The 13018-nt window shown below is 38.8% G+C and overlaps 1 protein-coding gene across 1 annotated transcript in view; it reads right to left on the bottom strand.

The window, feature by feature from the left end:
* The window catches only part of LOC116463206 (nesprin-1), a 532426-nt gene that overhangs the window by 365174 nt on the left and 154234 nt on the right, over positions 1-13018 (bottom strand). Inside the window, exons 12-14 of the mRNA XM_032146204.2 lie at positions 12457-12564; positions 8900-9037; positions 7150-7314 (exon numbers count right to left, since the gene is read on the bottom strand). Of these exons, the coding sequence (XP_032002095.1) occupies positions 7150-7314; positions 8900-9037; positions 12457-12564 (411 nt within the window). The remainder of the gene's footprint in view (positions 1-7149; positions 7315-8899; positions 9038-12456; positions 12565-13018) is intronic.

Raw genomic sequence — 13018 nt, 5'->3', positions numbered from 1 at the left:
GAAAATACCCTATCCTCCATACGTTTGCTTCCCATGGCTTCTAAGACAACACTGTAGCTGGATTTCCTCCAACTTCACTGGTTGCTCCTTTTCAGACTTTTATTGGTTCTTCTACTCTTCAATCTCTTAATACTGGATTCCCTCCAGGATCAGTCCTTGGTCCCTTTGTCTTCTCTGTATATACTTCTTTATTTAATTTCTCCAGTCTCAGAGCTTTAAACATCCCTCTAGATGCCAATGACTCTGAATTTTTATCTCCAGGCTGTACCTCTTCCCTGAGCTCTCTTACCTATTGCTTACTCCACATACCCTCTTGGATGAGAAAAAGACTCAACATGCCCCAAGCTGAATTCCTGATCTTTCCTCCCAAAGCCGCTTCATTGTCTCCTATTCTTAATTGATAGAAACTCTGTTTTTTCAGTTGCACAGCCCCCAAATCATAGTGTCACTTATGACTCTTCTTCTTTCACAGTATGTATCTAATGCTGAAAATTGTTCTGCCCTCAAAACGTATTCAGAATCTGTCCATTTCTCACCATCTCTACAGCTACTTCCCTCATTCAAAGCACTCTAACTGGATGATGGAAATGGTACCCTGGCTTCCGGCCTCCATTCCTAACCCAGTCTCTTCTCACATAGCAGCCATATCATGAAAATACTGTCATTCCTTTGAGAAAAAAAATGGGGCTGGGTGCTGTGGCTCATGCATGTAATTCCAGCACTTTAGGAGGGTGGGCAGATCGCTTGAGCCCAGGAGTTTGAGACCAGCCTGGGCAACACGGTGAAACCCTATCTCTCCAAAAAATACAAAAATTGGTCAGGTGTGGTGGCCCATGCCTGTAGTCCTACCTACTCGGGAGGCTAAGGTGGAAGGAGCACTGGATCCTGGGAGGCAGAGGCTGCAGTGAGCCATGACCACACCACTACACTCCCGCCTGGGCAACAGAGCCAGACCCTATCTAAAAAAAAAGAAAGAAAGAAAGAAAGAAAATGGATGAAAAAAGAAGGTTAGAACATTGTAGAGCAAATCAACAATGCCAAAGTGTGATTAAGGAAAGTGAGGCGGTTCAAAGAAACAATATTGGGGAAATATATATAGGCACAGAAAATACCACAAAATATATAAAACAATATTTTGAACAATTTTATGCCAGTAATTCTGAAGACTTAGTCAAATGCACACATTTTTAGAAAGTATGCATTATCAATATTGACCCAATTGCAATTTTGAGAGCCTGAATATGGGGAGACAACAGTGAAAAAAATCAATAATTCCCACGTTTATGGAGTTGACATTATAGTGCAGAAAGTCAAGCAAAAGATAAGATAAATGATTAAAACAGGTAACAGTTGAGATGATGATAAATGCTAAAGAGAAACATCAAATGGAAAAGGTGAAGGGGAGTTTGGGGGAAGTTGTAATTTCAAAAGAGGTGGCCAGAAAAGGGTGGATGAAGAGGGGACCTTTTAGTAAAGGCCTTAAAGAGATGAAGAAGAACATAATGGGAATATCAGTAAGAGGATGTTTCAGACTGAGGGATGAGAACATTCCAGAAGGATGGCAAGGGTAAAGACCTCAAGGTAGGGAATATGCTTGCCTGTTTGATGTCATCTTTTCAATGAGGCTTCACTGACAACCCTATTTAAAATTGCAACAACACCTAATATCCCATGTCCTTTTACTTTCCAACCTAAATTGACTTATTTTTTATATTTATTACTTTTATCTGCCTCCTCTCACTAGAAGGTAAATTATCTAAGGGGAGGGATTTTTGTCTGTTTTGCTACAGATGTATCACAAATGCCTAAGACACTGCTTTGCAACTGAGAAAGCTCAACAAATACTTGTTGAAAGAATAGGGAAGACCAGAAAGGTACAGCCAGGGGAGTAGGAAGGAAACTACAAGTGGCACAATTAAAGCTTACCCACTGCAGCCTTTAACTCCTGGTCTCAAGCGATCCTCCTACCTCAGCCTCCCGAGTAGCTGGGACTACAGGCATGCACCACTATGCCTAATTTTTTATTTTTATTTTTTGTAGAGACAGAGTCTCGCTTTGTTGGCCAGGTTGGTCTCCAACTTCTGGACTCATGTGCTCCTCCTGCCTTGGCTTCTCAACATGCTGGGATTATAAGTATCAGCCACCATGCCCTAAAGAAAGTCTTTCAAGGGTAAAGGGACAACTATGTGAAATGTTTGTAACAGGTGATGTAAGAAGACTGAGAACTGGCCGTTGGGTGAGGAATGAGGCAAAGCCTGGTAAACTTCGCATGGTAGATGGCAAGATAAAAGCTCGATTGGAATGGATTTTAGAAAGAATGAGAGAAGAGAATTTAGAAAGAAGAAAGAGCCAATTCTCTCAAAGAGCTTTGCTGTAAAAGGAAGGAAGAAGATTGGACAGTAGCTGGGAGAGGAAGTGGGGCTAAGAAAAAGCCTTTTTAAGATGAGTTAATGGCAGCATATTTGTATGTGGATGAGTAAACACCAACAAAGAAAGAAAGAGAAAAAAATAGAGAAGGGAGGAAGGACAGGAATTACCTTTTGGAGAGAGGGTGGGATCTAATGTACACATGGAGAGGTTGGCCTCGGCCCAGAGCACAGATGGTTCACCCATAGTAACAGAAGTGAAGAGCGCGTATTCGGGCACAGATGCAAGTAGGTGGGTTGATGTGGCCGTGGGAGCTGGTGGAAATTCTTTTCTGATTGCTTCTATTTTCTCAAAGAAAAAGGAAGTAATGTCATCAGCTAAGAGTGACGATGGGGAGGAGGTGTGGAAGGTTTGAAGAGACAAGATATGAAATAGTTGTCCCAGAAATGAAGAAAGAATGGAGTCGGGAAATGCCTTCTGATTGCCAGGCACCATTAAGGGCCCACTTGGGTTACTCATCGCGCCTGGGGGTGTGTTTTTCTCCAGCCACAGTCAGCTACATGTGTGTGGGCATGAACTAGGCAAAGAGCTCACTTTCACCGGCACTGTGTTTTTACCAGGACAGTAAAACAAAGTGAAATATGGACAAGGCAAGTGAGGATGTGGACGAGTGGGGCTTTTACATTGCATTTAAGCAGAGCACAAAGGGAGGTGGTAAAGAGAACAGGATACAGTGAAAAGGTGGTAGGGTAACAGATTATAGGGCACAGAGGAGATGAAGCCTTGTCTGACTGGAGAGGAAGGTACTTGACAAAGAGCTTGTGGAGGGGTCTCATTTACTGGTGATGAGCATTCTAGGCTATGACTGTGGAGTGAGTGGCTAGCGTTGGGTGTAGGACAGGATCCTCAGGGAAGAGGAGGTCAAGAACCTGCGAGGTTAAAATATTGGGAGGATCATCTCTAGGTTACTGAAGTTATTAAGAATTACGACATGCATTGTTATCCAGGAAATAAAATCTTCAAGAAAGCAGGGAAAGTGACCTAGGTAGGTTTGGTAACTGCAGTAAGGATGTGTAGCAGGTGGCAGAGTCTGATGGCTACTTTCATGATTCCTTATGACTGAAAGCCTTACTTTGCCAAAGCAATACTAAGAATAATAAATTAGTCAGTATAATCACTCTACAAGTACGATAAGCAATAGCTTTGTGGTCATGTTTTAAGCCTAGTGCTGAAGACAACCTGGCTCATCAGCTATGTGACCTTGGGCAAGTCACTTAACCCCTCTCTGCCTACACTTTCCTCATCAGCAAAAGAGGATAATAATACCTATCTCACATCCATCATGTTAAGTGTTTGGTAAAAATCAAATACTTAGGACGGAAGCATGGTTAAGTCCTCCATAATAGTTGGCTGTGGTTATTGTTGTTTTTCTAGATAACTGAACATTAGGGTAACTGCAAAATAGAAAAGATAATACAGTACACTATGTTTTGCAGAATAAATATGTTCTTACATATATATGTTAATTTTTCACAAATAGTAAAACAAAACCATTGGCAGAACCATTCACAAAGTGAACTCCTGGAAACACGCATTTAAAAAATGATTTGAATCCAACTTGCAAACATTGCCTATGCATTAAGTGTTGAAATTGTGTTTTTTTTTAAAAGGTGTGAATAATGAAAAAAAGCAAGCATTGTAACTTTGATAGACTGTTCAAGTTTTCTTGACAAAAATCAGAATTGCTTTTTAGACCAAGATGGGAAGACAATATTCCCAAACATTCTTGATCATACATCAATGAGTCCTCAATTGTGATTTTCCCAATTTATGGCATCTCCAAGTGAGCCCAATATACCAGCGTAGAGGTGTTACGTCAAATCGAGAGACTGAGTTAGTGCCATTGAGGAAACTTATAATTTTTAGTTGTTTTAATAAGTCAAACTTGGCCAGGTGTGGTGGCTCATGCCTGTAATCCCAGCACTTTGGGAGGCTGAGGCAGGCGGATCACTTGAGGTCAGGAGTTCAAGGCCAGCCTGGCCAACATGGTGAAACCACATCTTTACTAAAAATACAAATATTAGCCAGGCATGGTGGCAGATGCCTGAAATCCCAGCTACATGGGAGGCTGAGGCAGGAGAATCGCTTGAACCTGGGAAGTAGAGGTTGCAATGAGCTGAGATCGTGCCATTGCACTCCAGCCTGAGAGTGACAAAATGAGCCTCCATTTCAATAATAATAATTCAAACTTTTCACCCTCAAATCTTAGCTTATTATAGGCTCCTAATATATATTTTTCAATAAATGAGAATTGATTTTAAAATTGACAATTTAATTGTTTTATGAGCTACTTTAAATACCCATGCCCAGGCCTAGTAAAAGTTCCTACCTCAATAAAAAGATCATTCTAATATTCACCTTGAACCTGGCCTGAGCCCCTATCTCTGCTTTTTACCTTTATCTCTTGATTACATTCCTTGGTTTTCTCTTTAGTCTAGTCCTTTCTGGGTTTTTGTTTGTTTGTTTGCCTCAGATAACCATTTTCTCCAGCTCCTGCCCCTCTCTCTCTCCCTGATCCACTTCATTTCTGGTTTTTATGCTTTGTTCACTAGACTTTGGCAGAGAAATTGTTCTAGCTGCATTCTTGGGGGTTGGCACAGGGTTTCTCTCTCTCTCTCTGTCTCTCAAAGGAGCTAGAAGGGCTCATGAAGGGACTGAAATCATATAGCCATTGAAACACACAGACAGCATGTGCATTGGCCAACTTAGGACTCACTCCCCCGTAGGAGATATTACTGTCTATAGTGTGCCTTGAATTAATATTTCTACAAACTGTTATAATTAACTAGTAAATAGCAGTTACATTGTCAGGCATTTTCTCTGTGGTGGGACATTTAAGTCAAAGTTAAAGGTATTATATAAAGAACAATTGTGTAGATGCTTCTCAGACCTCTAGATTGGAGGCACCACAAATGCCCGGACCTCGTCCGTGCCCTCACCTGTTGCCCTGGAGCTGAAAACCTGCATATAGTAGGAATATTTGCTACCATGCCTGTTTGCTGAATTAACGTATTTAATTCTCAATAAATATACATTCTACATTTCATTTAAAATTCTAAATTGACTTCTTTAGTATCAAATATTTACATCAATTAAAATAGTTTCATATGTAGCTAACAGGTATACTAGAATCCTAATCCCCACCATTATGTAATATACTCATGTAACAAACATGCACATGTACCCCCTGAATTTAAAATTTAAAAATAAATAAATAAACAAATGCCAGTTAAGGTAAAATAAAATAGTTGAAATTAAGTTTTACATGAAAAAAATTATTGTGTGTTATATATGCTTAATTGCTAATTTGTTAAAGATGTTATTGTTTGTGTAATACTGTTTTCACACTTTCCTCTATTTTTAATATACTGGGGTGGTCTCAAAATTGACATGGCCCAGGAAACTGATTCAATCTCAGGAAAATTCTTCTGACTTGATCTCGTATGAGGCCTGAACGCTGGGTCCCTTACAGCACAGCTGCCCCCACTTTAGGGCACTAAGGCACAGATAAGCAGGCCCAGCTTTTATGTGTGAGTATCTGCACAGATGAAGAAGACCCCAAAGTGACGCTTGCATCTGAGAAGCCAGATGACAGAGAGTTCAGTGTGTGTGTTTGTCTGCATTGGTGGTTGGGGGAGGAGAGGAGCTAAGAGATAATCAGCAACTTTAAAAGTGTCTGAAGGCACTGAGTATCAGAAAAGGCCAACAGGAAATGGAGGCAGGACCCTGAGTGATGGCCTCTGCGGACCATCAAATCTTGCTGTGGCCGTCTGGTTTGATGAGTTTTTCTGAGGTTGAGTCTGTTGAGTTGAAATGGCCAAGATCGGCAATGGCATCACATCTCTGTGTCTCTGTATATCTAGCTCCAAAAGTAAAGCCCCAGAGAGGCATAAAATAAAATCTGTTGTGAATTTGCTTTATGATCTTGTCTAGAATACAGGACAGTGTATTTCCTTGGGGTAATTTTTTTTAAATATCAATAATTTGGCAGAAAATATACATGGGCTATACATTGCCCATGTGTAGTCAGGAGCAGAAATCTCTATTTTTCACATATGCAGGAATACCCCACCACATTACAGCAAATTAAGTATACAAATTCAATTGCATAAAATGCAAGATTGCATTAATGTGATGTTAATGAAAAACAGCATTTTTAGTTAGGCCTGCAACATCACAAAACAAAAAGAGGAAGTATATTGGAAATTATACCGTACACAACTGATCATATATTAATTTTAAAACATCCCAAATGACTAAGAGACCATCAAAGCCTAACCCCACCACTTCCTACAGCCTCCATTCCTTCTACCCCCACCCCACAACACCAGGACATAAGAACTTTTGCCTGCCTTCCTTTGAGAATGGAGGCAGAAATGAGGTCTGGAGCCAATGACCAGCCACATTATTATGTAAATGCATACCATCTATGCTTATCTTTTGAAAAATAACATGTAACAACAGAAATAATAAAGATAGCTGCAGATGAAAAAAATACCACACAGGTATGGAAAATCTCTCAGGAAATCAACCTACTGGAACTGTCATTAACCAGTGTAAGAAAGAAACAATCAAATTAGAGAACTCTAAGAAGGTGTGACATCTCTCGTCATGCAGAACCAATATTTGGGGCGTCCCCGCCAGGGCAGGTTGTAACTAGGCTTCCTCTCCAGACCACACTAGGGCTGTTATGCTGCAAGATTTTCCAATCAGAATTTTTACCTTATGTTGCTCAAGTTTCCGTTGTATCGTGTTTGCTGTTTCCTCATGGACCTGCTGAATGGTTATTTCCTCTCTCAGGGCCACCTCCGCTCTGTAGAGCCAGGCACCTATGGTGCCCAGAGGTGCAGGAAGAGATTTATCAAGCTGTATATGCCAGTCAAAGAGCTACAATTTAAAAAGCAGAAAAGTAAAATATCTTTAATACAGATGGCAATTTATAAAATTACCCCCAAATAATAGTAAAGCATACATAAAGCTTTAAGTTAATGATTTCAGGCTAAGTTAATAAATATCAAATAAGCAAATGTCTGTGTTCTGAGTTTGATACTTTAGGGATGGGGAGAAAATTACAGTTAAAAGCAAATTTTGAGGAAACTGAAAATACATCTTAAACATGGAAGAATATCGTTAGAAGTGTAAGCAATTTTCCTCTTACAGGAGTAGCATGAAGCACCCACTGATTTTCAGTGTGGCTTTTGCTGAAAGGGAAGGGATCAGGTTTGCTGACATGCTTGGAGGATGCAGCAGTTATACACCTGGAAGATGTGTATCTTGGTCGTCGGAATGAGAATCCCATTAAAACCTCTCACATGATCAGAACAAGTTCAGAAAAATGAGGGTTATCTAAGCAGCTCTGGACAAAGACGGGTTTAAAGGATTCTTTCTATAATCCTATGATTGTCTACCCTTCTCTCCATCTCTTCCATTTTACCCACTTCTCAGACACATTTCCTAGCTTACTGGAATGCCAAGTGGGATGACTTGAGGTGCTTAAGAACTAGCCTATTCTTTAATGAAGTCACTAGAAAAAATGAGACTATCAAAAAAAAATTAGGCTGGGTGCAGTGGCTCACTCCTGTAATCCCAGAAATTTGGGAAGCCAAGATGGGTGAGATGCTTGAGCCCAGGAGTTTAAAACCAGCCTGGGCAATATAGTGAGATCTCATCTCTATAAAAACAAACAAACAAACAAACAAACAAAAAAATTAGCCAAGCATGGTGGTACATGCCTGTGGTCCCAGCTACTTGGGAGGCTGAGGTAGGATGATTGCTTGAGCCAAGGAGGTTGAAGCTGCAGTGAGCTGTGATTGTGCCACTGCACTTTAGCCTGGGTGACAGAGCAAGACACTATCTCAAAAACAAAATAAAATAAAATAAAGAATATATGGTAAGTTCAAACAAATATTCTTATTAGTGATAGAAGTGTTCCAGGGGTTTGAAATCTTGGTCTTTAAGCATAATACGAATATGAAAGATACTGAGCAGTTTTCCTTCAGATTCATGATCAGATGAAAAAGATGCTTGAATTAAAGAATGTAAAACTGTATGTCAACACAGGAAGGTCATTAACTGTTGATGAAACATGATTTTGGAATACAAGAAGTTGCTGTGGCTCCGCTCTGGAGAATCTGCTACAAGACCAGAGAGTCACCTCTTCTAAACCACTCAGAAAGAAGTTGTGTAAAGTGTGAAGTGATCCAGATGGTCTCAGGATTTTAATCTATCATCTAGTCAATGGCTGATATCACATACGGGAAGCCAAGGCAAGAAAAGCTTGTTAAACCAAAGACTTCCATTAACTTACAGGAAAACTAGACAAGGAGGCAAAGATTCTCCCATAGTTAAGTCTTTCTAGCCTCAGACAGAGGCAGTAGAACCTGTTGCCATATCACTGTGTAGAAATAGATGATGAAAAATATTCCTTTCTAAATTTATTAAGCTCAGTACAACTAATTGTGGGAGAACTTACCCTGGAGGTCACTCTATCCCAAGATTGTTTTACCAATGCTTGGTCAAGTGACAATTTACCGTCTCTATGTAATGGTTGTATTATGTGTTCAATCTGTTTCCTCTTCATTTCATATTGAACTCTGAAGTGCTTAAATGACTAAAAGAGGAAAAACAGCAACAGTATGGCAATGAGTCAAAAAAAGCAAAAGCAAAGGAAACCACATTTCCTAAATAACAATCTTTTCTATTTGGATAACACTCAATATATGTCATTAATAATAATGGTAGTTATGATACTAATAGCAGCTGTCATTCATCAAGCCCTGACATAGCTTGACCCTGTGCTAAGTGCTTTCTGCATATCATTCTCTCTGGTTCTCTCCATCACCCTACACATGCATTATTATTCTGAAGCCCAGAAATGACTTATCAAGGACAAGTAGTAGAGGTAGGACTAAAGCCTAGGATTTCTCATTTCCAGTCAAGGAATTTATATACCAGTATATGTTTGTCAGGAAATCATAGTAAACAGGAGTATAAATCTTAGCTAATAATCAAGATAGTTGCTTTATTTCAAGTACCAAACAATTTACAAATAGAAATTGCATATATCAAAATAATGCAGAATTAAAGCTGTCTAGATTTGTGTTTAAGTAAGCCTGCATAAAGAGGTTTACTTTAGGGGACCATGTTTACATGATAATCCTTTGCTTTAATTTCATGGTATTAAAATATTAAGTATGTCACAGTACAGTTGACATCAATGTATTATATGTAGACTTAACTATAAGCTTAACGCTAACATTAAAACAATTTTTAAAGTTTTATATTTTACATTAATTAAATTAACCCATCCTAAAATGTGACTCCAAATCTAAACATAAAATGAAAATATAATTAAAATGTGCAATTATGTTGCAGAACAGGAGAATGGCCCCACAAAAGTTAGCAGATAACACAACTAAAAGAATTTCAAAATTATAAACAAACATGTAAATTCACATGAAGAACACTGGGGGGAGATAGTGAACTAGAATTTTACCTACAAGTTTTTCTTCCATTTTCTCTAATTGAATGGAATTTTAAAAATACCAAAACATAGGCTGGGCACGGTGGCTCATGCCTGTAACCCCAGTACTTTCGGAGATCGAGGCGGGCAGGTCACGAGGTCAAGAGATTGAGACCATCCTGGCCAACATGGTGAAACCCCGTCTCTATTAAAAATACAAAAATTAGCCGAGCATAGTGGCACACGCCTGTAGTCCCAGCTACTCAGGAGGCTGAGGCAGGAGAATCGCTTGAACCTGGGAGGCGGAGGTTGCAGTGAGCTGAGATCACGATCACGCCACTACACTCCAGCTTGGCGACAGAGTGAGACTCCGTTTAAAAAATAGATAAAAAAAATAAAAAATAAAAATAAATTTAAAAAAAAAAAAACATAAAATCAACTTTTTAATTTTATTCCACAGGATTCTGAGTGAAAAAAACTGGAAAATGCAGCATTTGCTATAGACTGAAAGAGATTTAAAATGCTGATTACATAATGTAAAGATGAAATGAAATTTTCCCTAAATTCAGATTTCAGATAGTCTCTAAACCCATTTTTAAGAGACTAGTGATCACCTTCGGGCTGAAAGGAGTGTTTCTGTTTTTTGCTTTTCTAAGCCTTTGTTTCCCTCATGAACTAGCATCTGTATAACAGGTAGCTTTATAACTTGGAATTTATTTTTTGATAATTGATGCCAAACCTAAAACCTCATCAGTGGACTAAATAAGTATATTCACTCTGTTCTTGCAATTCTTTTCTCCATTTACTAGCTTAATCATTTTTTAATGGATCCCAGCCCAGAAATTTTTATTTTGGGGAAAAAAGCTTACATTGAATTTCAAAGCAAAAGAGTACACACATATTAACCACATATTTATTGCTTTGCTAAGTTTGACAACTATAATATTGATGCTATCATCCATCTAAATTCAGGCATATTTTAAAGATATGATTACATAAAATCACTAATGCCATAGATAAATCTTTTGTCTACCATGTTGAAGTTCTCACTTTATTTGACCTCTTTCTGTAGCAGAAATGACTGAAATATGATGTCGAGTAGAATATATTACAGAATATAATTCAGAATATACTATATTTAATTTTGCCACTAAAATGGAGTGATGCTTTACACTGGGAAAAATGATAATGCTGCATCAAATAAATCACAATTTTTATTAATTTTTATTTTTTCTTCAACTTTTATTTTGAGTTCTAGGGTACATGTACAGGAAGATTTGTTACATAGGTAATCATGTGCCATGGTGGTCTGCTGCACAGATCAACCCGTCACCTAGGTACTAAGCCCAGCATCCATTAGCTATTCTTCCTGATGCTCTCCTTCTCCCACTCCCCCACAGGCCTCAGCGTGTGTTGTTCCTCCATGTGTCCATGTGTTCTCCTTGTTCAGCTCCCACTTATAAGTGAGAACATGCAGGGTTTGGTTTTCTGTTCCTGCATTAGTTTGCTAAGGATAATGACTTCCAGTTCCATCCATGTCCCTGCAAAGGGCATGATCTTGTTCCTTTAGATGGCAGCCTAGTATTCCATGGTGTATATGTACCATATTTTATTTCTCCAGTCTACATTGATGGATGTTTGGGTTGATTCTGTGTCTTTGCTATTGAAATCACACTTTTTAAATGGGAATAAACTGTGTTTTGTGTCTTGGAAGTGAAAATTGGAAGCAGAAGTCCAATTAATGACACTGTAGTCAGACTGGGGAAAAACATTAACTCTGAGCTCAACTTGAATGCAGTGGTGTTGGACTAGGCAGGTCGCAGTCGAAACTGATCCCTTTAAGGGACCCTCCAATACTCATGTTGCAATCCTTTGTTAAATTCAGCTTATTTTATACTAATTTTCAATTTGACTCAACTCTTTGTTCTTGGTAGATTTTTGGGTTAGGTGAGATCTATAAGATCATGAGTTCTGGCCGGGCGTGGTGGCTCATGCCTGTAATCCCAGCACTTGGGAGGCCGAGGCAGGTGGATCACGAGGTGAGGAGATCGAGACCATCCTTTCACACGGTGAAACCCCATCTCTACTAAAAATACAAAAAATTAGCTGGGTGTGGTGGCAGGCACCTGTAGTCCCAGCTACTCGGGAGGCTGAGGCAGAATGGTGTGAACCTGGGAGGTGGAGCTTGCAGTGAGCCAAGATCACGCCACTGCACTCCAGCCTGGGTGACAGAGTGAGACTCCATCTCAAAAAAAAAAAAATCATGAGTTCTATAAACACAATGACTCTGCATTTGTTTTCCGAGTCATCTATAAGGCTGAGTTACGGAAAAGTGATAAAGCCTCAGTGCTCCATATATAGTGTGGACACAATGCAACTTAAGACTATCTACATAAGTTAGAAATACAATTATTAAATTATATGCAAACTTAGGGTAATGAATGTTATGTCTTTAAAGACTTTTCTCATTAACGTAATTTGAAACATTAAACAGAGATCAAATGACGTATATAAATATTAGTCAAAAATAGCTTTTGAAAAATTCAAAAAGCTTTTCCATACATTACCTGATATTTATCCTGTAAATTTGATTCCACCATCTGTGCTCTTGTCAAATCTTTCTCAAATTGTTCTATCCAAACTTTCATTTCCTTAAAAATTAGCCTGTCTTCTCTCTGGAAATGAGGAGACATTACAATTGTATTAGTATCTGTGCATTTATTTAATTGCTGATTAATACTTGACTGATTCTAGAAAAGACTTAATATTTAGTAAGTCCCAACTGTCTCTGAAAAATTTTCTTTCTCCTCACCCCCACCCCCTTAGGACAGTAAGAAGCAAAAGTTAACTCTAGAAAAATATCTTAGTTATCGTATTGAATAATGAAATTAACCAACTCCATTTTTTTTTTGCCAAGTAACACTAATTTAATAAAGAAATGTACCCAGGAGGGAATTTCCTAAGTACACAAATAATAAGAGTAATAGCTGGAGTAGAAACACAGTCCTGTGGGTTACTTCCTACCCAAGGCCATTGGTAACCCAGAAGACAGTCTAGATGGGATTCATTTTGACTGAATTTGAGAAGTTACACCCAGAATACCATTGGGTGACTTGTCTATATTACTAT

The sequence above is a fragment of the Hylobates moloch genome, unplaced genomic scaffold (assembly GCF_009828535.3).
Source record: "Hylobates moloch isolate HMO894 unplaced genomic scaffold, HMol_V3 SCAFFOLD_29, whole genome shotgun sequence".
NCBI classification, from domain to species: Eukaryota; Metazoa; Chordata; class Mammalia; order Primates; family Hylobatidae; genus Hylobates; species Hylobates moloch.
Note: the sequence above shows the minus strand (reverse complement) of the source record. Positions and strands in the feature narration are given on the sequence as shown.